General features: G+C 45.5%; 1 protein-coding gene across 18 annotated transcripts in view; it reads right to left on the bottom strand.

Moving 5' to 3' along the window:
* DENND1A (DENN domain containing 1A) overlaps window positions 1–26,476 on the bottom strand; it is a 539,854-nt gene that overhangs the window by 45,764 nt on the left and 467,614 nt on the right. For all 18 annotated transcript variants that reach the window (XM_049114466.1, XM_025475080.3, XM_025475091.3 and 15 more), the window contains 6 exons: window positions 20,835–20,939; window positions 20,356–20,443; window positions 18,385–18,425; window positions 16,187–16,258; window positions 14,889–14,945; window positions 6,442–6,573 (listed from right to left, as the gene is read on the bottom strand). In XM_049114466.1, the coding sequence (XP_048970423.1) occupies window positions 6,442–6,573; window positions 14,889–14,945; window positions 16,187–16,258; window positions 18,385–18,425; window positions 20,356–20,443; window positions 20,835–20,939 (495 nt within the window). The remainder of the gene's footprint in view (window positions 1–6,441; window positions 6,574–14,888; window positions 14,946–16,186; window positions 16,259–18,384; window positions 18,426–20,355; window positions 20,444–20,834; window positions 20,940–26,476) is intronic.

Raw genomic sequence — 26,476 nt, 5'->3', positions numbered from 1 at the left:
AGCTGCCCGATACTGGAGTCTGTGCTTTGTCATCTCTCCCACGTCGCCCCCCCAGCAACTGATCAGCACCTGCCTTTTCAGTAGTTACATTTTTGTGGGGGACGGGGGCTGTGTGTTTGCTTTTTCTGCCTCCATGAATGGAAGGTACGTACGTGTGTGCGCCCATGCATATTACTGGGACCACACCGCTTGAGAGCAAGTTTCGGAGGTCCTGGTACTTTGCCCCTAAATGTTGCAGTGTGCATTCCCTAGGAAGAAAGACAAGCTCCCCCCAACAAACCACAATATTAATAATAATTGCATTGTATGGACTAACATCCTCATCCATCTTCAAATCTGCCAACTTCCCCAAGAATGTCTTTAAAGCTTAAAACAAACAAACAAAAAACACTACCATAATCCAAGTTAAGTTCATACTTTGCTTTTGCTCATGCAGCTTCATCTCTTTTATAGACAAGATCTTTGCTTTATATGATATAATTCAAGGGATGCCAGGCTTTTCCTTCCCTTGCCTGCTCTCTCTCCCTCACTCTTCTGCTCCCTAGGTCAGCCCATCCTGGGGACAGGGGGTATCCCAGTACTCTGTTTCTTAGCCCTTCCTTCCTTTCCAGGCATATAGGATTAGACCTTGGGAGTTCATAAAAACACGAAATAAGAGGATCTAGATTCCTATAATACAAAGCTGTTTCTCTACTTGGAAATAAAACCCTTATTTATGGAAAGTGATTTGGAAGTAGTTTTTTGCCACTAATGGAGTATTCATTTTTCTTCTTCACATGAACAGAATTATAAGCGTAGCAAATGAAATAAAACCAAATAACTGGCTGGACACACAGCTGAGACCTTAAATAATAATCAATTATTAATCAATTTAAAAATTCACATCAATAATAAAGCCTTAAGATGTTTATTGGCTGCCAGTTCAGTGCCAGGTCTTGTGGTAGACTTTCCAGAGGCTCATATTCCCACAGGGGAGGACAAGCATTAAAGAAATAGTTATAAGGCTGTGAGAGACGCATTGTGTGTGCCAAGTTCTAAGGGTAGCAGAAAGACAGGAGCAGCTAACTCTTCCCAAAGGAGTCGGAGGATTGGATTTACAAAAGGGAGCTGCTCTGAGGGCAGACAGGTAGAACATGAAGGGCCTCGTGTGCCTGCTGAGGATGAAGAGGGAATGTTTGGAGGTGGGAGCAGCAGGGAGGTGACAAGGCCTCTTGTGGTTGCCTCAAGTAGACCCTGCAAGGCCATGCGGGGTATGGAGTGGGGGTAAGCCTGGAGGCCGGAGGCTAGCCGGGAGTCTGTGGAACCGTCCAGCTAAGGGGATAACACAGTGGAACCAAAGCTGTGATGGAGGCCATGGAGAGGAGAGGGACTGGGCAGCGTCCAGAAGGCTGCGAGGTGGGGGTGAGTGGACCCAGGCTTCTAGAGAGACAACAGCGCCATTCACTAAGGTGGAGATCGTGGACGAGAAGAGAGTTTGGCAGGGAGTATACGTTCAGACTGGAAGCTTGTGGTGGTTTGAGATGTTTGGAGAACACAGGGATATCTGTTGGAGGTGTTTGGAAAATCGTGTGTGACTTCCAAGCTTAGTGGGGCAGAAGGGGTTTTTCAGGGCACGTGGAGCCAAGGGTACTGAGAAGGCATTTACTGGCTGGGCAGCTTTTCCAGCCTAGTGTGAGACTGGCACTACATGACCCAGCTCGCGCTTGTCAAGCCAGGGCTCTCCATATGCACAGACAAGCAGGCGACCATATTCCAAAAGCTGTTCCTGGGTGTGTAGCCAAAGCCCTCTGTCCCAGATCTCTGCAAGACATGAGAGTGCTTAGTTTGGGCTTTGGTTTATCTGGCTCTTCAAACTTTGCATTACAGAGATTTATAGACCTTTCCTCAATTGGGAGAATGTACTTCTTGGAAGCTACCAGATTGGACGGCAGGCAATAATTCCGTTTGCAGGATCAATCATTTGCAGGGAACACACAAAGGGGGCCCTGGAATGGATTTACCATGATGTTCCTGGGGGAGCCCTGTCTTCCCACTTCCAGAGAACGCCTGGCCCCTGGCACTGCCAGCATGGAGATAGGACTAGAGCCTAGTCACTGGGCTCCCACGGTCAGCTGGGTCCCCCTAGCCAGGGTGGGGGCCGAGAAGCAGAGGTGCCACTGGTTGTGCAGTGTGAATTAGCCACAAGTTCAAGCACACGTCTTCTATATCTGTTTCCTTGTTTGGGCGGCAGGTATCGTGCTTTCTTCCTTACCAGCTGGTAAAGACTCCGTGAAACAAGCACAGATGTGAAAGCACTTTATTAGACACAGGGAGCAAAGCAGTTTTCTTGGAGTTGCTACCCTGGATTTCCCTGAAGGAGGGGTCAAGGCAGGATGTTCTGGCTGAGGGGTGAATGGAGGGCACTGCTTCTTTGCCCCTCCACATCTACAGAGAGGGGGGCATGTCCACTCCCCTTCCCAGGGGAGAAGAGCATGGGGGGGATCCTAAGCTTCTCTCTGTACCCCCTTGTTCACTCTTGCCAGGGAGAAGAAAGTGCTTGTTTGGGTTTGGGAAAAGAACCAGGCATACTCCAGGCTCCATGCACCCTCGCGGCTCCCTCCTGCAGAGCATCCAGTCCCCAGGCACGGCTGGCTGCTGCCTGCAATCGTCCCCTTCTCCTGCGTGGAGTCGCTAGTCTTTTTAATTCTGAAGTGAAGTTTTAGCAAGCCCATCTGGCCTCAGGTCTAAAACAGTATTCTCCTTTCAGCCTTATCAGTAAAAAAGCTGGCATTTTTATCTCATTTGACTATCTCCTGGGCCTTATTTCTCAACTATTCCAAACTTGGCGGGGGGGGGGGGGGGGGGGGGGTGTGCGGTGCGGGGAAGAGTTATTTAAAGCCTCTCTAAACCTAAATACTTTCCAAGGTAGGAACAGGCATTCTCAAGTTGTTTGAGGTTTCTGAACTCTTTTAAGAAACCATACAGGATAAAGGATGCAGAGGCTCACTAAAAACCCATTTACTTTGCTCTCGTTTGGAATCGTCAACAGGGCTTATCATGAGTGCTGAGTGGCGATACATGTGCCTGCTTTAGGAAACAAATGAATTGTTTGCGAGTTCAGTTTGTTGACAAAATATTTTTTAATTATGGGGCCCAACTTGGGACTGTGGGTAGTGGCCCTCAGGGTGAAGAGGTTGCCCCCGTGGGGCCCTGAGCTCACCTCACTTCTGTTCTTCTCACTCTGGGTCGGACTGTCCACTTGCTAGTCTGTCTCCCTCATTACGCCCCACAAGGACTTTTTTTTTTTTTTAAAATACATGGCAGGTCTCAATATATGGATGAGCAGATGCATAATTAAACGGAGGGATGGTCATAGCCTCAGGGGAGGAAGCTGCAGAGAGACAGAGGGGCAGGGAGGAGCACCTTCTCTCCCCTGGCAGAGGTGGCTCTGGCCAGCGCCTGGCACAGCTGTGTCTGAGGACTCCACTGAGGCCTCCGCTGGCTCCCTGCCACCCGCCCCTGGTGTCCCCGCGGAAGTCCCCTGACCGGCTCCACGAGCACTGCTTGAATGTAATAACCACCTCCACAGCCTCTGTTCCCACCAGAAAACCAAGTGTTCTGAAAGAACACACTCCACAGAAGTACAAACCCAAGGCAAAAATCTTGCCTGAGGTTCACGTCACTATGTGGCTAGTTCAAATTACTTTGCTGGGACACACTGGCTTTAACAGGCACCAAGCAGGTGAAATCCCTGAAGTGGGCTCTGTAGTTGGGATTGGCCTAGGTATTTGCGCTGGCACTGAGGCCCTGGCCAGGTCCCCTCAGGTCTCTGGGTTCTAGCTCTGGGTCCCCCTTCTTCAAAGGGCTAGAGCATTGATGACATGCTTCCCCAAAACAGAATGATACTGTTGGGGTCACATGAGTAGTTCAAGGGCTATATGGATTGACACTTTAAAAAAAAAGACTTATTTGGATATACCTTAGGAAAACACTGGACTAATAGGTCAGACCTGTGGTGCTGTCAATGTCATTACTTAGGATGAGGCTAAAGCTGGTATGGATGTCAGGTCTAAGTCTCTTTAAAGAGAAACAGCAAGTAAAAGAATAGCCCAGATGGTAGGAGGGTGTGGCAAAAATTTTTGAAATGGAACTCAAAACACTGTTTCTTGGAGAACAGAAAGTCCCCCAAACTCATTGTTGCCAGTAGTAGGTGCTCTAGAAACAATGTTGGTTCTGGTCACTGGCCCGTCAAACCAGGCGCCCCGGAAAAGCCCTGAACAAATAACAGCATGTGGCAAAGCCAGAAAGAGTTAAAAGAAAGTGTCTGTGGTTTCCCTGGCCCATCCCCCCTGCAGCTAATCTGTCACCTAATGAAGAAGCGGCCAGCACAAGTGAGCTAGCTGGCAGTTCACTTACAGCAAACTGATTAAGAATGTTCAACCAACAGCAGACTGTAGACCTTTCCAGAGAAAATAAATAGAGTGTAGACTGTATGCAAATGTGTTTGTCACTTTGACAGCACGTCTCAATTAAGGCATCTCGTGGCTGTGGGTAGGCTCTGCGGCTGCAGCTGTAAGGGAGAGCCTGCTGCATGGCTGATACTTGGGGCTTGACCTTAATCCGCATGCATGCATTAAAAAGAAAAAAATCCTGCCTTCCTGTACACTTGCATAATGCTGGCAGCCACGTGAGGGAAGTGACAAACGGAGAGAAAAAGCCACTTTCATCCTCTCCAGTTTACAGACCTGTGAAGGCACAGACAGCTCTTATTTCAACAGAGTTTGGGGTGGCTTTTTTAATTGTTTATCTCCCACCCGTGCATGTGTGCGCGTGCACGTGCGCGCGCGCGCACAGACACACACACACACACTCTTATTCTGCATTTAGCTGGGAATGACATTAAAGCATCTTTACTTCTTGCTGAAATGGAAAGAAGGTTTTTCTCCATTTCAAATAGGGCCTCCTTTTTTGTGTTTTGAAAATGGAATGTTTAACACCATGAAATCCCTCTCCCCCGCCCCCTCTTTCTCTGTAATGGGCTTCAAACTCCAGCGAGGGGCTCTTTTCATGGGAAGGTTAGTGTGTGCAGGAATGAGGACAAAGGAAAGCAGGAAGCTGGCTCTGGAATGCCACGCTGGCTACCACGGGGGCTGTGCTTTCAGCAAACACCGCCAGGGAACTGGGGTGCAGGTTTCTCCAACAGGGCCCGAGCCCCAGAGGACGCAGCTCTTCAGGGGTGCAAACACAACATAATCTGAAGATGAGTACTCCCCAAGTGAGCACTGGCCCAAGAACGCTCCCTTCTTGCGCTACATTTCAGTTTTTAGAACATCCCTTTGAAGTGTAAAATCAGAAAAAGGGACCAACCTCTTGAAGTTTAAGATGTATGAATGTATTATCTGAAAATACTGATTATGGAGGAAGATTCTTATGTGTCAATAGTGTCACCCCTTACCAGAATAACCCACAGCAACCATTTCATTAATTCTCCTCTATTTCTGGATAGCTCAATGCTGGTACAAAGTAGGCACTTGGATAAATATCTGTTAAAAACAGGGCATTTAAAATGTACGTTTCTAGATCCTATATGTGATGAAACAGCCGTTATACTTAAGGTAAAATCATAAAGGCTATTTTAGTCATGTTCCATCCAATCAATGGCTAAAGAAATCAAGTGATTTAAAAATAAGTAACCTTGCAAATTCTTGTCACAGCACATCTTGCTCATGGCCATTTTTCACAAACCAAATAATTATGACTTTTGCTCATCAAGAGAGTAGGTTTAAGAGAAATTAAGGGGAGCGTGTACAATCTTTTTCAGCTGAAAATAAAACCCACTGCTTGGAAATAGATTGAAAAATTCAGTTTCTATACGGAATACAATGTTTTACTTAAGGGGGGGGAATAAACAAATAGACAATTTTTCAAATGCTCAGGTCATCAGAAATAGTTGGTGAAAGAATCAGATCTCTGGAATAGTAGCACAGGGGTTTCCTCTAAGAAGCATGACTCCTGATATTGATTTGCAGGAAGTACATTAATAAAGAACTCCTAATTGATTTTTTTTTAAGACTTCGCTTGTTGCCTTTTATTTGAAGGTGCAAAGAAGGGCCTGGGATGCTAAAGTGTTCTAATGAGATGCTTAGCTAAAGGAGGCACCTTCAACAGAGTGCCTTGGAGTGGGGGAGGCGGCAGCCGCATTTAATGACTTCATTCAAGAGTTGAGCTACTGTATGACCAGAGCCATGCTGTCTCCTCAAAATTTCTGAAAACTCCCCTTCAAACACGTAAACACACGTTTGTACCGAATAAACATTCAAAGGTGTGCAAAGCTCCAAAGAGGGGATTTGCCAAAGACAGTGGAAATGAAAAGTCTGTCTGCCACAGTGCTCTAGCTTCTGCTAAAAAAACTACAAAAAACAAGCAACAAAGCAAGACTAGTCCAAGGGCCTGGGTACATACCTGTCCGAAGTGGACTGTGATCGGCCTTCGGTCTTCTCGGAGCTTAGGGTGATTGGCCTCCACCAGTGGGGACGGCACGGTCTTTGGCAGCTGCTCTTCCATGGTGGGGGCACAGCCATTCTCGGTGATATCCTGTGGGGAGAAGCCAGTGGGGGTTGGCGTTGGGGTCACAGCACCTGCTGTGAGCAGCTGTTCCCTCCAACCCCACAGCTCAAGGGCCTGCTATGGAACACCCTCTGGGAGGTTCAGAGCCTATTCTCCTGGAAGCAGAAGGGTAACTTGGCTCTTTGACTTTTAAAGACAGGAGAAGCCAAAATCATACACATTAAATTGCAAAGACAACAATAATTCATAATAGTGGGGAAAAAATCTTTTTATTCTACTACCTTACACAGCTATTTCCATTTTTACATATTCACTTTGTCCACATGCAGACATTTAAAAATTACTTGCAATCACAGCTCATGCATAATTTTACATTCTATTTCTTCCTACTATAAGACTCTCTATGGTGCTACAGTCATTTTAATGATAATTTTAATAGATGCATAATATTTTATTGAGTGGATATATAATAATTTAATAAACCACTCTATTACTATTGGGCATTTAGGTTCTTTTCTTTTCTTTTCTTTTCTTTTCTTTTCTTTTCTTTTCTTTTCTTTTCTTTTCTTTTCCTTTCCTTTCTAGACACCATTGTGATAAGCATTGCAATTTTTTTTCTTTTGGATTATTTCTTTTATAGAAGTCCCTAGGAATGAAATTACTAGGTCAAAAGATATAAACACTTTAAGCCTTTTTATTCATTCTACCAAATTGCTTTCCAATTTACACCAACTACCGACAATGGGTGAGTTATCAGTTTCATGGTACTTGTTAGCCTTTTCATTTTAAAAATGTATTGCTAATTTAGGAGGTGTAAAATTAGACCTCATTGTTGTTTTAATTTGCATACTTTGTTATTTGTGAGTGTGGACACTTTCACGCTTGCTTATTGATGACGTTACTATTTGTGAAAACGAGGTGTTTGTGCCTTCCCTTTTCTGGCAGAGAATGAGGAGACCCAAGTTTGAGGTAGGATTTTATAACCTGGAGAATATTTAGGGAACCAAAGTAACATATTTAAATTCAGAAATTTACATTTAATTTGGGCTTCTGTTGAATGGAGTCAAAGTATAAAGAAAAGAAAAACTCCAATGTGCAAAAGGCAGATAACTCTTCCTTTGGTTCCTTGGGACTTGGCTGGTGCCCGCTTGTGCTGTATGGACCACGTGTCTTACTCAAGTTGTAAAAGTTGCTTAGATTTTTATTGGAGCAAGGCAATGAATAAATGTACAAATAAACATTTAAATAATAATAATTTTCTTTTTACCAAGTAAAAATAACTCCCAGTCAGAATGAAATAATAAAAAAACCCTCCGATTCTTTTCATTGCAAAAACAAAGATGTATTTTGGTCTACAAGACACACACCTTTAGTAGCCATTTAAATTCTGCACACAAAAGACTTGACAACTGGTTGCTTTCAACGTAGCCAAATAAAAAAGAATGGTGGCAAATGGAGGAATGTGATCCCTTATTGGATAATAATGCATTAAGGAAGAAATACATGTAACATTTGTTAATCTCTGTCTCCTCGTCTATAAAATGTGGATATACTAGCTGTAAGGAGTAAAGGAGATAAAGTGGCCTAAGTGTGTCCAGAACATTATTACTCAATAATGTACTATGTACAGCACTCAATAATAACAGAATGCCTACTAATAAGGTATAAACTTTATTATAATAAACTGTAGAGATCTCGCTATATTCAACCCCACACACCCAGCTGCAGTTTCTGGCTCTGCTTGGTAAAAGCACAGGGAGGCGATGCCCTCTAGGTTTTGCAGGAAGAGTTTACATTAAGTGGCCCCCAAGTCCTAGGCTGGCTGAGGCTGTGTGATGAGAGGCTGCCGACAGCCAATTAGAAATGACTCTTTTGGAAAAGGGGCTGCCCTAAGGTGCTCAGGTCAAGTGGAACAAAGAAGGGGAGGGGCTCCGTCTGCGCCAGAAAGTAACAAAGGGCAAAGGGGGCATTCTGGATCCAGGTGGGGTTACTGGGAAGACAGACACAAAGGCTGGGTAAAGCCAAACAGTTAAAAAAAAAAAAAAAAAAAAAAAAAAGAAAAGAAAGAAAAGAAAAAGAAAAAGAAAAAAAGAAAAAGAAAAAGAATCTACTTTTAGTTCAGGAAAAATATGGCACGTCGACACGTGTGTATGAGTGACTGGCTGAAAAAAATAAAGAAATGGAGCAGTAAGGTTACATGGTAAGAAAATACTGAAAGTAATAAAAACTCTAAGATGATAGCTATTTAAAAAAATGTATGTGGTAGTTTTGGGAAGTGTTTTGGTTTAAGCTTATAAGGAAATGCTGTCTTCTAAGTTTTGTTTTTACCATTAACTAGTTGATTTTTTCCAACCTTTCTGTACCTGTTTCTTTATTTTTACAACGGGGAGACCGCCACCTGCTTGGTGAACTTCAAAGCTACGGGGAGAATGAATTAAAGGAGATGAAAGATGAGGGAGCTTGAAAACGGTTATGGTCCTGCACAGACCGAACCTTAGATCCATATCTTCTGCAAAATGGAAAGAGCACCATCTCAAAAAAGAGCTTCCCTTCACTGTGTTGAGTGCCTACTACTGGCAGGCACTTTTCCAGACCCTTGACTTTCCACACCACACTTCGTTTCCACAGCAACCACAAGGTAAACAAGATTATCGCTCTTTTATAGGTTTGGAAACGAGGCTCAAAGAGGGCAACTCACCCAAAGCCACACAACTAGAAAGTGGCGAGACCAAGAGCTATGTGATTTCTGGCATTTATACCAATATCAACCCCAAACAGCAGCATACATGAAGGTATTCTGAGTTGAGAAGGTGTTCAACAGACATCAGGTATGATCGCCCCCTCTGGTACACTGACACTAAACTGCCACCCCTTATGGTCTCTTTGCACTTACTTTTCTTCTCCTCTCTAAAGACTGCCAATTCCTTGGCATTTGGGTTCTCTGCCCCAGAGCCCTGAATATATAGTACATACTCTCCGATAAGTCTTCGTAAATGGAGTTGAACATTTGGAAGACAAATGTGTCCAATACACAAATGTGCATCAAAAAATAGTGCTGCATGTTATTTTTTTTTTTTTCCAGTTAGAAGATCCCGAAGTGCAAAAGACTTCTCACAAGGTCCCGTGGCTTGCCCCACCAATTTATTAACTTCTTCACTGTTGCCTGTAGCTGGGGAAGGGCAACTGCTCCCTCCCAGAGACAGCAGAGAGGGAGGAGCCCTAGGCAAGAAAGAAATAGGGCCAACTCACATCCTCTACTGTATCTACCGGCAGAGATCTCGCACATAGTAGAGATCCCGTGATTAAAGAAAACTGTGGTCTCAGGAGGAACTGAGAGACTGTTCAGCAAAGGGTTTGGGAAAACAGGCACTCTCATACCCTTCTGGAGGGAATACAAATTGGTAATTTATATCAAACCCTAAAAGAAGTGTATGCTCTTTGGCTGATTAATTGCATTCCTAGACATTTATCCTAATCAAATAATTAAGAATTTCTGCAAGGTTTTACCTACGAGAATACCTGCCTAGAAAAAACCTAGACCTAACAAGTATTCAAGAAAGGGACTAGTAAATGTATATATGCCCATCAGACAAAATTTTCTGCGGCCACTTAAAACAATGACATGCAGAAGAAACATTCAGTGGTCTGAGAGATGCTCGGAATATAGTAAGTGAAAATGCAGGTTATAAGACGAGATCAATTTTTTTTTTTTTTGCTTGCCTGATTTGTTGAATTGTCTCCAATAAACATGTTTTTTGTTTGTAAACAGAAAGAAAAAAAAAAAAAGACTGTCGAAATGTCATTTTGAAAATGCAAAACCAAGAAGTTGACAGGAGGGAGGCACTAGCCAGGACTACAGATCAGAGGCCACCAGAGGGTCACAGACCTTTTACCAGGAGCCCTGGGGCCCAACCAGTTCCCATCTCTTGGAGTCGGAAAGGAGTTCAGAAAATAGTTCGGTTCCTGTCACCTTCCCTAAGAGTTTGCTGGAATCCAAAATCATGACTGGGGTCTAACCTCCACCTGTCTGCGGAAGAGACAGGACAGTGTGCAGTAAGGCGCTGGACAGAGTACCTCTGGGAATTCAGGAGGCAGAAACCTAGGGAAGGAAGGAGGCTGACCCAGAAGGAGCCTAGGATATGACTGCATGGGGCAGAGGTGCAGGTGGAGTTTTCCAGGCCTGGGTGTATGTAGAAAGCACGACCTGGTTAAGAAGGGCATGTGGCTCAGCAGCTGGGGCATTCTAAGACTCCCTCTGGCTGAGGTAGAGGAAGATTTGAAAGGCTTTAATCAAGAGAATGATTCAGTCAGTGCTGTGTTCTAGAAAAATTGCTCTGGTGGCTGTGTGGATGACCAAAAGGGAGGTGATCCCATGCCAGCCACGCTCTCAGGGTATGTACAAGTGAGTATCTGGACAGATTAGCTGCTCTGGATGTGGGATATGAGGAAAGAACAGGATTGAAAGTCCCACTGAGTGAGTGGCTACTAGGTGTTGCCGTTGAAAGCCATTATCTCTTCTAATCCTTACAACAATCTGGCAAAAGTCGATCCTTCCGCTCATTATAAATGAAAAAAAAAACAAAAAAACAAAAAAAAACAACCAGGTTCAGAGAGGTCTAGTAAGTAACTCAAGGTCACACAGTTAATATCCTATGCAACCAGCACTAAACCCAGCTCATCTACCTCAGACACCCAAATACCACACCACAATGTCAGGCGTTCAGAGGCCCCTGTGGGTATGAGGCAGGGCCCTTCACATCTCTGACTCAGATTCCTGGTCTCGCTGGTCTCCATTTTCAGATTTGTGCAGGGCCCTTCTTTTGCAGTCTACTTCACACCACAGCAAATGCAAATTCAAATATGAATATTGATATCAAAACAATATCCAAAGTTGGAATTTCTGTGATTGAGGCTGCAGTGTATTTTAATGTGTTGGAGACAGGGAGCTGACAGTTGTGTGATAAGGTGTGAAAATGTCTGTTCTACGGGAGTCCACCTATATCTCCCTGTCCCACACACGCTTACTCTCTTTAATATGCTAGGAAATGTTGGGCCAGAGACTCGAGGCTTTGCTGACCTGACTGTGAACTTGCTCCTCTTTGTCACAAACTCTATGTCGACAAGCTTGATTTATCTTTCCAAGATCAAAGATCTAGAAACTTTAAAAGGGGGGCTGTGAAATGGGCCCATTTGATTCAACCATTCTGATACTGAAGAAAAAAAAGAATTTTCCAAGGGTTTCCCAACGGACAAAAAAAATGACATCCTTATGTGAGCATTTTAATGTTCCTTGCAGGCGAGAAGGAGCATGTGTGAGGCCACCGTCTTTCAAACAGGGCACTCTGATGCCAGCCTTGCATGGTGCCGCTAGAGAATGCAGTGTGTTGACAGCCACGAGCCCGGCCACACAGCATTCTCCTACACACCAGGTCCGGCAGGGAGATGCTCTAGAGGAAAGCACTACGTCCTCGTCCTCCCTGTAGAAAGCAGTGGCTGGGGAGCATCTTGGCCATTTCTTCTTCCTAATTTTGAGCAAGTCAGGCTTCAAAGGAGGCTGAGCTAAGGAAGAACTTGACCACCTTGCCACATTCATCCAGAGAAATATGTTATCCATCCTTCTTTTTTTTTTTGTTGTGGGGCTGAAGCAGAGCAGGTATGGAATAAAGCCACACTATAGTATCTATTAACAATTATTTGCCAATGGTCACATGGATACCCTGGAAGCTCCCCTTTCAGATGCTTTGAAAATCTGCTGCACAAATGAACAAGGGATGGAAAAGGGGCCCTGCTCAGTCATATTAGAGCTGGACCCTCCACACACCATGGTGACCTCTCTGCAGGTCGGGCCCACATTTTCTATTTGCAATTCAAACCCAAGGCGAGAGCGCAGAGGGCAAGATTGGGTTCTTGATTATATCTGCGAGGTCACCATTACTATGCAGAGTTAGAGGAGGCCAGGTGGCAACCCAGTACATTTGAAAATTGGATCTTTGTTGGGAACTGCCTCAATTTCATAGCAGAAACCAAACTTGAGATGTCTGTATTAGACACATCTGGGGAGCCACACAGATATGTTGCCATGTGAAGGGGAGGGGGGCAGCGGAGGGGAGGGGAACAAAAAAGCCAAGGAAATATTTTCTACTGCAGTGAGAGAGGTCAGATGGAGCCAAATCCTAAATTAGCTCAAGAAAGGGAGCAGGAGAGCACCGCTGAAGACCAAGTCCTGTCTGCACTGAACAATGCTGGAGTTTCAATTACAAAATAGCTCTTCCAAGAACAACTGCAAAATATCAAGTCTGTAGAAATCTGTACGACCGAAGGGGGGAAAAGTGAAAATTGAAAAAGGTGCACTAATAGATCTGTCAACAGTCCAATGGTGACAAGCCACATTTCTATAAAATGCCTTCACCATTTGTGTCACCTGAAATGTACTGACACTTTCTATAGAACATTATCTCCTGAAGCTATTCTTGAAAAGACTGGCAGGGGGAAGAGGAGCAGGGGAGGGAAAAATCTGCTTTAGATACTATCAAGGAAAGGGAGGGGAGGTGGCGTGGAAGGAGAGTGATCTAGATTGTTTAAGTGAACCTTTGAACAACATCAAAAAACTGGAGCTTAACTGGTTATTTGCAGAAATGTTACGTATCATAAAAAGGGGATTTTCATAAGGCCCAATTCTTCCCCATACCAGGAGGGAGGGGATGGCTCACAGAGAGCAGATCGAACCAATGAGGAGCATCTGTCCTCCGCCTGAGGAGGGACCCCTTTCTTTACTTACTTCAAGGAATATTTTAATACCAGCTGAGCCTACGATCAGGTCATCAAGGAGGGAAAATTTGGTGAGAGAACTACCCTCTTCCTGCCTCTCTCTATTTTATCCAATTCAGTTACATGTGACTGGGGTAAGAGATAAAAAAGTATGTATCAGACTTAACATCCAGGTAAAGAATTCCACCTGCCAGCCTCTGGCAGGGCACAACAGATCACAGTGAAGGTCCACCTGGATTTACAGGACAGGATTTTTATTTTGAGACTTGAATCTCAGCTGTTAAAAATTCACTCTCAGCTGAAACTAGGAACTTAAGTGCTTAGTCGGAACAAATTATTTTGCAATTAAAAGAAAGGAATCAATTCCTTTGACCATTTCAAGTTAATTAGAGGTCCTTTCTGACTTCATAAAATTAAAACTGCTTTCAATTTTTAAAAAAACTGCCGAGATAGACAAAGGCCTTGTTAGAGTTGCACATTTTGGGGGTGTGGAATAATGATAGAAGTGCTCCCAAACATCTTTTGGAAAGCAAACACTTGTTTCAGGAAGGAAATATGAAACGCTGTTGTGGTAAGAGCACAGACACTGGGAATGGATGAGTCTAGAACCCCATCCAGGCTCTGTAAGCTCCAACAGCATGACCTTGGGCAAATTCCTTTACCTCTGAACCACAGTCTATTTTTTTGTATATTTTTTTATTGGAGCTCGATTTGCCAACATATAGTATAACACCCACGGCTCATCCCGTCAAGCGCCTCCCTGAACCACAGTCTAGTCTCTTTACACATGAAATGGGAATAATACCCCCCAGGGTTGTTCCTAAGGCTTAGACATAACCGTCGTTAGGAAGTGGTCATCGAAGTGTGGAACCCTGATAATGATGACATTCACCATAATATAAAAACACCCTCCGCTATGTTAACCTCCCTATACAAGGCTAGAGAATGAGGCAAGGGAGTCTTGGTCAGCAAGTAGCCTATAGGATTTCACACCATCTTACTGATGGTCCAAGAAGACAGAGCCCTCTCCCCGCTGCCCAAGAGTCTTACACGGGAACTGCTAGGCTCCTCTAGGTTAACCTGCCACTGTGAGGGGAGCCTGTGGTGTCCTCCTGAAACCCACCCTTTGTGCTTTGTGTCTGCGTGGTGGCCATGTGCATGCTGGAACCACGGAGGTCATTACCTTGGAGAGGCTTCTTGGTTTTGGTTACAAGCAGCCCCAGGGCAGAGGTCAGCTGTGGGAGGGAGAGGGGCCCTGATGGGGAGGCCGAGCCAGTTTCTAGAGAGCCTCATGAACCCCAGGCCTGGTAGGCTGGGCAAGGGGCAGACTGACAGTGGTAACTCTGAACTCGCTTGCCTTTGTGGATTTAAGCCAGTCTTAATGTTATTTGAAGACAGTTTTTTATCTGTGAATATTTATAACAGTGTGAAAACTCCCGGACAGCTGGTAATGCATTTTGAAGTGTGCTAACAACACTGTATCAAACAGCCCTCTATTGATCACATCATACTTTTTTTGTGGCCACGCGTTTCATACACGGTGCTTATACATTTTGAATAAGAACTTCAAGTACCTTTTGCTTCAAGCGGTTTTTCACCTCTTTTATTCCCATTTTTGCATGATCTTTTGCCTGCATGAAAAATTAATTTAAGTTAAGATTCTCTCTCTGTTTCCAGCAGGGACTACGCTTGATTTCAATCCGTTGCGAATCACCTTCTCTGATTACTAAAAAAGAGAAGGAAAAATGGGATCATCAAGTCGAAAACATAATGGCTATGAAAACAAATACAATGTTAAGAGGTTAAAAAAAAAATCCCTTAAAGAGGCTATGGAGATTTTATTTTCTGCATTTTGATGGCACTGAGTACCCCCCTCCCCCCTTTCCGAAGGCCTTCTTCTGCTCTCTATAATTATTTATCTCAGCAGCCTGGTGACAGCCACCAGTAAGTGTAGATAGAGCAGCAGCTTTTGTGGCTGCAAGAATCTGAATATCTATTACATTTCACCAGGGCAGGGCCTCAGGACCAATTTTCTGCCTGGGCTGACTGGCTTGAGCAGACACATCGCTGGGCTTCCCTAGCGCCGTTTCTTAAATCTCACTTCGGCACACACCCTGGCTTTTATTTTCTGTCATTTTAGACCTGTATGGTTCTGCTGGCAGCCACCCGCCTGGTTAAAATAGCTACAATTTAAGCACAGAAAGGACTAACAAAATTAAAAATGGAAATAAAACAAAACCACTCCAGTTAAGTGGCTCATGTCAAATTAGCAAGCAAGAGAAACCATGAGAAAAAAAAAAATACTTGTAAGAGATGGAACATCGGATCAGGAGCTGACGTGTTCTCCTATTTTCTCTCTGCTGTAGGCATGAGTCTCACAAACAATGCACGTCCTATAGGGCAGTGGTGAGAGAGATGATGAAGGATTTGGGACAATTAGGGAGTGTGCCCCACCATGAGCACTCCTCAGTAACCAGCAAAGGAGCGGCTTTATTTTGACATGATAATGGGGATCCCCATAGGAAAGGGTTTACCATAACACCCGGTAGACCACACCTCCAGGTGTCAGGGACACAGGCAAGAGCAGCCAGCATTCTAGCCACCCCCGTCGACATCTTATTAAAAGCTAAAACCAGTGGCTTCCCATTTCTTGACTGCAGCAGCTGTGAGCAGAAACGGTTTAAAATGAAAAGCATCTCTGACCTGGTCACAAAATAATCAACTACTAAGTAACTCTAGGAGCCCTGGAAGCTTTAGGAAACAACACGGTGGCTCTTGAATCATCTCCGCAGTATAGGTCAGGTATGTTCGAGAGTTTCATCCTGCTAAGGGACAGATGTGTTCGGGTCCCAAGACCAAGACCAGTACTCACAAACTTATAGACAGTCTTCATAGCCGGGTTCGCCTTCGTTTTTACAGTATTCAGAATTGCCCCGCTTCCTTTCTGTAATAAAAAACGTCAATTAGCAATTCGGGCTGAAGATAGAGTGGGCCAACACCAACAGAAGTCTCTTCTCTTTGAACAAGTTAAGCAACATTCCAAGAGTGTAATTTAATTAGAGAAACAGGCCTAGATAGTAACCGGTCCTGGGCAATTAGTTATGGCCACGGCAGGATCGCCCTGGGTGGGTACCGGGAGAGCAGGATGAGGATGAGGATAGTGATAACTAGCTGCAGGGGGAACCAGTGTTTTGCTTGGCACCCGTCCGCTGGCTGGAAGAAAAGCTCTTCGTGGGCTCTCTGAGGCAAAGTTTCCCCATAGTAATCTATGGCTTCTCAAGAAAATCGAGTTTATTTGGCTACCTTTGGTCATGTGCCTTTCTTTCCTCACCGTGGTTTTCTGTGTTGTTATTTTTAATCACTCTGGTAGGCTGCCTTCCTTAACATCGATATCTTGAGGGAAGGAAAGAATGAGAAGCCATCAACGGGAATCATGGCTTTCATACAAATCCAACATACCAGTTTCTTTGTTCAGTTTCTTTGGGAGAACAGGGGAGAAGAGGAGGAGGGACGGCTCGCCCAGTACACAAAGGATGCACACAGGCTCTAGGCATCTTGTAAGGGCTCATTGCAGAGACACCCTATGTTAGCCTTGGGGGGTACTCAGTCCCAGGGAGACTGGTCTTAGCCCTCACAGGCTTCCAGTCTGGGGGGCGCCCCAGTGTCAACAGTTGCAGCCAAAGCTCGTGACAGCTGTACTGGCTGTGTGTAGAGGCAGCTCCTGGTATGCAAGGTCAGGGGAGGGATTAGAGGATGAAACATTTGGCCTGGTCCATGGAGACTGTGGGGGACAGGAAGGACATTCTAGGGACATGTTAAAAAAGTGCAGTCACTGGAGGAACCGCAAGTGGGGCTAAGGCCGGATGGGGTCAGTGCATGAGGGGCCAGGATATGGAGTCCATACTCTAGACGATTTTTAATCAGATGCATCAATAATCAGATTTGTAGTGGTTTGGGAAGATGATTCTAACTGATTTGAACAAAGAGAGAGACAGGATCAAGTAGGTATATACAAGAATAAGATACAGTGAGATAATTATGGGGATTAACTCTTAGCACAATTTTTGGTAACAGCCCATATTAGGAATTTTGAGCTTTAATTAAAAACATTGCAGTCTGACCTAGAAAGCATTCTATGTTGTAGGACAGTATGAAATTTTTACCCACTCATTTATTCCACACTGCTTTCCAAAATTACTCAGTATCCTATTTCAATGGTCCTTTGGAGTATTAAAACTCCTTTTACCAATCAATCAACAAGTCCTTATTGCTTGTCTATGATCTGCCAAGTGCAGTGTTTGGCCATACAAGAAGAACAAAAGAGTTCTTTCATTGAGGAATTGCTTATTCTCGGCCAACTGCAGCCACTTCCAAGGGACCTGCCTTGGCAGTGGTACGCTCAGCCCACAAGCAGGAGAGAACACTTAACATATTATGTTGGAGTTGCCCATTTACATGCACCTTCCCAAGAAGACAGGGAGCTCCCCCAGGGCAGGGACTGTGTCCTCCTGCTCCCTGTTACACAGGAGGCCGGTACACAAGACGCCTTCAGTACATGCACACTGACAAACCCAAGCACAGGCAAGAATTTGAATTCTTTGGTGGCTTCTGAAGACCTTAGCACCTAGCTTCCAATACAAGAAACTGTTCATAACAATAGTGAGGCAGTGAAAACCTCAGTGATAAGTCCTCCATCGTCCCAGGAGCCTTTGCTGTGAACAACACTGCAGAGCAGCATTTTTTATTTTCTTATGAAAACTTCCCAATCACACTGGTCTCCCCAGAAATGCTCTAGGATAACAGCATCCACTCAACAGGCCTTGGCCAGCTTCCTGAGATGAGGAAGCTTCTCCTGGCTCTCTTTGCCCTCACTGAGGGATGCCTTAGATGGTCTCATCACGCAAGCCTCCACTTGGCACCAGATGGCCTGGCTTTACAAGCAGAAGCATCTTCTGTTGAAAGAATGGAGGGCCCCGGACTGAAAGACCACCTTGCAGGTGGCAGGGGAAGTGGAGGGCTGCCAGGAGGCTCAGGAGGGGTCTGGGGGACTCTGCGGGGGTGCACACTTACCCGGACTGTGGAGAGCCACTGATGGTAGAGTTTATCGCTGCCTGGGAAAAGAGGAGTTAGAGAAGTGGTTAAAGTTATGCGCCCTTAGGAGTTCCTTGAACTGCTTACAGCAAGCAGGATTTGAAGAGTTCAGTCTGGAGAAGGACATGGAAGCTCCCATGCTCTACTCCCCACAGGAGGCAGCAGCGAGATGCTGCCACAAGTTTTCTTTCTCAGAGATCCAATCCTATTAGTGCCCTGAATACTAGCCCCAATTCTCCTTCCTCATTGCCAACTGGGTAGAGGTCAGGTGGGACCCCTTAGCACTCCTGATTCTCTTCTCCAGTCTTCTTGTCCTGGTCCCATCACCCCCTCGGCCTTTCCACCCTGTACTTCCATCCCCTCCACCCTCCATTCCCTCAGAAAGGCTGCTTCCCTTGCTGGCCACCATTCCTTACTCTCTCTGCCGAGGAGAGTCAACCAATGGCTCAGACGTCATTTCCTCTTTGTCCCCCCCGCCCCCACCTTCCTCTGAACAGCCTTCAAAAACAGGTAACTCCTGTTAGAAGAAGTCCACTTTCTCTGAACTTCTGTGAGCCACCCCAAGTCAGGAACCACAGGGCTGTGTGTCCCCCCAACTGCTGGACACACTCAGCCCCAGCACACTTGAGCAGCGACAGGGAAAGAAAAAGGAGGAGTTGTTGGGGGAGCTTGTTCATTTTGTCTGGAGGGATAAGGAGGTCCTATCATTGGGCAGCTTTTCTAAAAGCTCTGAATGACTTGACTTAGTTTATCAACACTTTATAAAGCCTGTCTTCTCCTCAGAACTCATATTCAACTCTGAGAGCGTTGCCTCCTTTGTGAAGCTCTCACATTACAGAGTGAGGATTAGTGGAGTCCTATTCTAACTGCATAAAAGCCTATTTCTGCTCCTTTTCCTGCACTGGTTCAATCTGTATTTGTCTTTAGTTATGCAGTTCTTTCTCCTACCAGTAAAAGCTCCTTGAGGGCAAAACTCGGTCCTCTGTTTCTTACTCTATAGGGCCCTGGACATGGCGGGAGTCCCAGAGATGCCTATCACTGACCCGCTGTCCCTGGCTGTGGACTGGTTGTATTGGTTGTTTGCGCTCTCCACGCAGGCACAGGCTGGTCGGGCCTAGCAACGAGGTTTTATGCCCGACTCTATGAATTTATGGGCCACCAGCTGGATTACATAAGCTGAGTCCAGACCAAGCACGTGCCCACCAGCGAGGGAGCCAACAGCACGATTATTATTATTTTGCATTTGGTTTTGACCTCACTGCCACAGACTAAGGCTTTGGGACTTGGAAAGAAAACCACATTGGGATTCGGGAAGCAGGGCCCACCACGAACACTTCTCTGGGCCTCCTTGGCCTCCTCTGAATAATGACAGGATGATCCCTCCAGGCCTAATGGTCTATGGAGACTGGGCCCTCTGTGATGATTTTTCACCTTTTAAAGAAAAACACTTATTTAGTCATAATCCTGTGCCAGCATCTGTCCCGATGGCTGCACAAGCCTTTTCCTCTCTGAGCCAATCTCCACAGGACTCCTGAGGTGGGCACTGTTCTCCTCAGGGCAGACAGGGACACTTCAGCTGGAGAGGTGACCTGGCGGGACCAAGTTCTCATTGCTTTCCTGCAGGCAGGGTCCTGGTGTGAAGCCGGCTCTCCTAACTCAATGCCTCAGTTGCTTTGTGCTGCAGCATGCTGGCCACTACGTTTCCCTAGACTTTGGCCAACCAGGGGAAGCGACTGACCCCAGGACAGAGGATCTCAGAGAGGCCAAGGCGCACCTGTCTCATCAGAAAAGGCAGAGGCATTTCTCAAACATTTCAAGGCTGAGAGTGAAATCTGTCTCTCTCCAACCCCCACTGAAGGAAAAAAGCAGCCACTGCCACTCCCTGCCACGCACATGCCAGTCCCATGTGACAACCTAGGGCACAGAATGGAAAATGAACCTGCTTCTCACCAGCGTACTCGCCCATGCTGATCTCCTCTTCGAAAACGTCACTGAAACCTTCACCAGAATTGAGAAGGTCCAGTCTACCATCTATGAACTACAAAAAGAAAGAACAAAAGCATAACAGCTTGTGCAAAGAAACGGGGAAAACCATTCAGTACCTTAATGTAGGACTGAAGAACTACCACATCTCCCAAGACAGGAAACGGCCTGGGGTAACTGTTTGTTTTGTTTTGTTTTGTTTTAAAAATAAGTTTTTAAAACACTGGCTGCACATTTATGATAACTTGGAGATCTGAACGGTAGAACTGTGAAGGGTCTGTCGGGTCGCTGACCACCCTCCGCGCCCATCCCCCTCCCCGGACTCCAAGCCCCTTGGGGTTGAGCCCGGCCCCCAGCAGGCCTGCAGGCTCCGGACTCCCAGTAAGGTGGCTGCAAAAATGCCCGTCGGGGGCCAGCCACAGGCCGCCCTCGGGCAGGCAGGGTACCTGTTTGAAGAGCTGCAGCTGGGTGGCATTCTGCAGGAACTGCCTCATGGCTCCGGAGCGATAGTGGGATACGAAGGCTTCTTCACAGAAGGTGATTGGCTCCTCCTGGGAAATGGAGATGGGGTGAGGGCCGTCAGCTCTTAGGCTCAGTTAGAGGGTGCTTCTCCATCTAGTTTATTTAATCCTCTTTTACCCGGTAAAGTGGCTACTATCATCACAGACATTCTGTTCTGTGAAAGAGGAGGCAGTTTCCGAGGGGGAAAAGTCATCCTCCGAAGTCCCAGAGTTGGTAAGAGGCTGAGATTCTGAACCCCACTCCCGGCCCCTTCCGTAGGACACAGCCATACCCCAACATCGAGCTCGTGGGATGTGCCCTCCAATGTGAGAACTTCCAGACTTCTTTTCACCTTGAAAAGAATCCTTTCTTCAAGTAGCACCTTATGCAGAAGGAGCCCTGCTAGGTACAAGCACCCGCTGCTCCGCGGGAAGTCGGGGGCAGGGGTGGTGGCTGGCAGTCTCCTCCCTAACCCCAGCACCTTCCTGGTCCCTGAGGCACTCGCCATGGAACACAATTTGAACGGTGTTCTTGGCCAATAGCAAATTATAATTTTAAGATAATTATTTATATTAAAAATCAGGGCTGATCAAAAACAAGATTTGCCATCCAGTCAACTACGTGCTTTCGCCGTCTGATGAGGAGGCCTGCCTTTACCAAACTACGTTTTATGAGTGAAGAAAACAACAGCCTAAGCCGAAGACACATCCCATCCTTGTAGTCAACACCTCGATACTTTCTTGAAGGGATCTGGAGTGCTCATCTCCTCAGACAAGCCTTTAATTTCAGTGGAGTCTCCTCAATCCTTAAAGATCAGGTTTTTACACCTTGAAGTGAATTAAAGGTACCCCTCCCTTTACAGACTTGGTGGTAAACAAGGAGATGTTTGAAGCTGTACTTTTATCCTCTTTTAACGAGTTACGTGAGCATTAAATTCAATGTCTGGCTGCTGTGAATTCCAAGGGTTCTTCCTGCTTAAATCTGGCCAGTATTAGCTCAGCAATGGGGCAGACATTTCACAAAAGGTGTACCCCAAGATTAGGGGGTGGTGCTTATTTTTATACAGTTAAGCCCCACCTAATTTTACAAGGATCTGAAGCAGCCTACATGAACACCTAAAACAAAGAGAGAGAGAGAGAAAAAAAAAAAACAGAGTTGAAGAATACATAAATATATAAAATGCGTTTACTTGGGAAAAGAGAACCTGGATATGCAGGTCCTATATGGTTTCTAAAACAAAGTTACAAAACTAGCTCTGAGCTTCCTGGCTGTGAAAGCAAGAAGGGAAACATGCAAACTTCACATTGTCTGTGAGGACAAAAAAGCATATTGGTTCCTTAGGAAAAGAACTTTTCAGGACATTTGACACTTTTTGGCATGATGATTTATACCTTTCTTGCTGAACAGCTGGGAGATGGGCTAGTAATAACAAACTAAAGCCCACCTAGCATCACATCCCTGTGGCCTGCAAGTTCTGCTTCCATCCTAGGAACCACAACAGGGCAATTATGTCCCTCTTCAGGCCATCTCATCCATGACCTATGATAAAATTATAGCTAGTATGTCCTTTGCTCCAAAACCATATGTCTCAATCCCCACCTGGATGGCCCATTAACACTTCAAACGCAAAATGGCCCAAACGTCCAATTATTAGCCCACCTGGACTGTATCTCACATCTGTTTTTTTCTTAAGTTGGTATTATCCATAGCTCCCCATAGACCTCTCACACTGCCCAAGTCCTTTTTGTTCTGCCAGTGAAAGGAATCAAGTTGGTCCCTGCTCACCATCCCACTACCTGGCACAGGCTGGCCTGCCATGGCAGAGATTTAATTCTATGTCCCTTCTGGTTGCCTCCCTCTAACTACCTCAATTCTTTGAGATTTCTAAAATGCACACTGGATCACGCTACTGTCTTATCTAGGTACTTTGACTGCAGAGGCATTTTGCTGGGTGATTATTTGATTAATGTTCACTTCTTCCACTAGACTATAAGCTTCGTGTGGGCAGGAATGGCACCTCTTTCACTCAACATTGTACACCAAGCAGTGTGTTTGCCACATACACGGGTCCTGGGTAGGAGAGGACAGGAAAAGTCCTAGTTCCTAGGCTGGGCACATAAACCCTTCCTAAGCTGGCCCAGCTTTCTTTTCCAGAGTCCTTTTGTGTCTCCTTTCCTCTGCTCCCCATGCATCTCCTGATCACACGCCATGTCCTTTCCCACTTACTTCCTCACTTCTTCCAGTTGTTTCTTTTTTTTTTTTTTTAAGATTTTATTTATTTATTCATGAGAGAGAGAGAGAGAGAGAGGCAGAGAGAGGCAGAGGAAGAAGCAGGCCCCATGCTGGGAGCCCAGCATGGGACTCGATCCTGGACCCCAGGATCATGCCCTGAGCTGAAGGCAGATGCTCAACCATTGACCCACCCAGGCATCCCCTTCCAGTTCTGTTTCTTGTACTTAGATTATCCTCTTTTTTTTTTTTTTTTAAGATTTTGTGTGTGTGTGTGTGTGTATGTGAGAGAGAGAGAGAGAGCGCAAGCACAAGCAGGCGGGAGGGGCAGAGAGAGAGGGAGAGAGAATCTCAGGCGGACTCCTGGCTGAGTGTAGAGCCCGATGTGGAGCTCGATCTCAGGACCCTGAGATCATGACCTGAGCTGGAGGCAGATGCTTAGCCAAATAAGCCACCCAGGTGCCCCTAGACTATCCTTTTACACGCAGGCCTCTGTGTGGTAGTCACTCACTCTTGCTCAGTGCTCCCACTCTGCCTGGCATACTCCTTCCTGGGTGCTGAGTAATCCTCACTGGTATCCTGTGACCAGGAGCTCAAGAGGGCAGAGGCCCTGCCGGAATCCTCACTGCATTTCCCAGGAAAAGTGCAGAGCCCCTCCCGCAGTTAGAAGCTCAGGGATGTTGGCTACAGAACCACAGGATGAGCCTGACCCCCCTTCCTGCCACAGGAGCCCTGTGGTCTCGGTGTGGCTAAGACACCACTTGACCTGACAGTAAAGAAGTCTCAGAACATGATGCCAGGTGAGTGACACCTGTATCCAGAGAGTTTAGAGCTCCTTGGAGGAAATGCTCATTGGAGTTGTTAGCATTTACTCCTAGAGCTGTGGCCCAGCATTGCCAGGAAGTAGTCTGCTGAGGGACCAATAAATTCGAGAGAGTTTGCAACTAGATTTGTACGTAAGGGTAGCCCGAGGCAGGATTTAGCTGGCGGAGAGCAGAAAGAATCTCAGCTTTGGGGAGACATGAACATTTTGGGCCTGTTGTCTACTTACTGGAGGTGACATCCCCCCTGGATCAGATGTCTGTGCCATAAAAACGGACAAAGGACACGGGTGCGGATGGAAAAGATTCAGGGAAAAAGTGACAATGGGGGCTTTTTCTGCAAAAAGCTTAAAGAACAATATCAGCGGTGTCAGTTAGGCATGGGAACAAGTACAGCATAGTGCTCCTGGAGTGGGGTGGGTGGCAAAACATCCACAGGAGCCAGGAAAGGAAAAGGCTAATCCTCCCAGGGCAGGGGGTCAGAAATCTGGAGAGGAAGTGGGCACATTTCAGTGGAGCCTAAATGGGGAATAGGAATCAGGTAAACAAATCCCATCCCTTCGAGGCAACTGTTTTATCCTAATCTTGGTGAAAAACAGGGACATTGTCGCCCATTGTCAGATTATCTTTAAAGGTCTGACTGGCTACGGGCACAGAGGGCTCATTCCCCCGGAGCTTTCTAAGGAAATGACAAAAAACCATAGTTCGCCTCATCTTTACAGACTAATAGTTAGGGTCACTTTCCCAAGGTCACAAGACCCTAACGGGCCGAGTTAAGATTGTGTATGCCACGGCCTTCCCAGCCCACCCATCATGCATGCGGTCCATTCGCAGCTCAAGTCTTCTCCTGAGGCCTCAGTTCTGTTTGTCCACGAACACCTGCATGAGACCAGGTGAGCTCTTGCAGGTTGGAACCCTTCAGGTTCTCCCGGTGGATAGATACTGAAAGGACCAGCAACACTCCTGGGAGTAAACAAGCCACTGTGAAGGCTCTGCCTGCCACAGGCCCACATCAAAGATGCTGAACCATGTGCCCCAGCTATTCTGTTCTCCCTCCTTTGGTTGAAATGACGAACCCACTCCACTCTCTGCAGTGCAAGGTGTCTTGTTAAACCCTCCTTTGTAAGAATTGCTGATTTAGTTCTCCTGTTACACTGATTAAATCTTTTGTCTTTTTAGGCGACACTCAGAGACAGGACTACTGGCTGACAGCTACATGAATGCAGGCAAGTCAGGCCGTGAGCGTTCAAGCTTAGATCACATTAGTAGGGTTTTCCATCTATGACCCGGAGGACAGTTAAACACAGCTGCTTAACCCTATCAAGGATTTTGTTACAAACAGACAAGTTTTACTCTCAGACTATCTTCTGACATACGGAATCAGTTGAAAATTCCATTACTAATGAATCCATCTTTGTTAACAGGTGAAGTTGGTGATTCCAAATGTTTTTGATACTTTAGGAAATAAATGGCTTTTATCCATAGTACTGTGGTACTGGCATAAAAATAAAACCTCTTCTCAGAGTCTTCTGAAGGGATGACTTTCCTTGTTCTGCTGATCCATACTTAAAGTACTAAATTCTTATTTTCCTTCACAAATTTATAAAAATTTTATGTGCACATTTACTCCTTGATTCTTTTTTTTTTTAAATTTTTTTATTTATTTATGATAGTCAGAGAGAGAGAGAGAGAGAGAGAGAGAGAGAGAGAGACAGGCAGAGGGAGAAGCAGGCTCCATGCACCGGGAGCCCGATGTGGGATTCGATCCCGGGTCTCCAGGATCGTGCCCTGGGCCAAAGGCAGGCGCCAAACCTCTGCGCCACCCAGGGATCCCTACTCTTTGATTCTAAGGTGGAAAGAGGGGTTCATTCTTTATGGCCCTTGCTTAAAAAAATTAAAAACAATGATTCTGGAAGATTCATCCATTCAAACATTTTAAAAACACCTTTGATGTGTCAGATTCTGTGTTAGAGGAATACAAAGATGAATAAAATACAGTTCCTATAAGTAATACTAATAATCATTTGAGGGTGGAGAGTGGACCAAGTTATAGATGACACAAGAATGGCAGGATGTTATGTTTACAGCAGCATTCCTCACAGTCACCAAAAGACAGAAGCAACCCAAGTGTCTACAGATGAATGGATGAACAAAATATACATACAATGATATATAATTCAGCCTTAAAAGGGAAGGAATTTTTGGCACATGCTACAACATGGATGAACCGTGAAGACATCATGTTAAGCGTTAAGCCAGTAACAAAAAGACAACCACATGTATGATTCCACTTATATCTAGAGTAGTCAACTTCTTAGGGACAGGACGTAGAATGGTGGTTGCCAGGGGCTGGATGGGGAGGGATGTGGAGTTGTTGAATGGGCACATTAGTTTCCATTTTGACAGAGAAAAAAAGTTGTAGACATGGGTGGTGGTGATGGTTGTACAACAACGTGAATGTACTTAATGCCACTATATTGTACACTTAAAAATGGTTATAAGGGTAAATTTTATGTCATGCATATTTTACTATAATT

This window comes from Canis lupus, chromosome 9 (assembly GCF_003254725.2).
Source record: "Canis lupus dingo isolate Sandy chromosome 9, ASM325472v2, whole genome shotgun sequence".
Lineage (NCBI taxonomy): Eukaryota > Metazoa > Chordata > Mammalia > Carnivora > Canidae > Canis > Canis lupus.
Note: the sequence above shows the minus strand (reverse complement) of the source record. Positions and strands in the feature narration are given on the sequence as shown.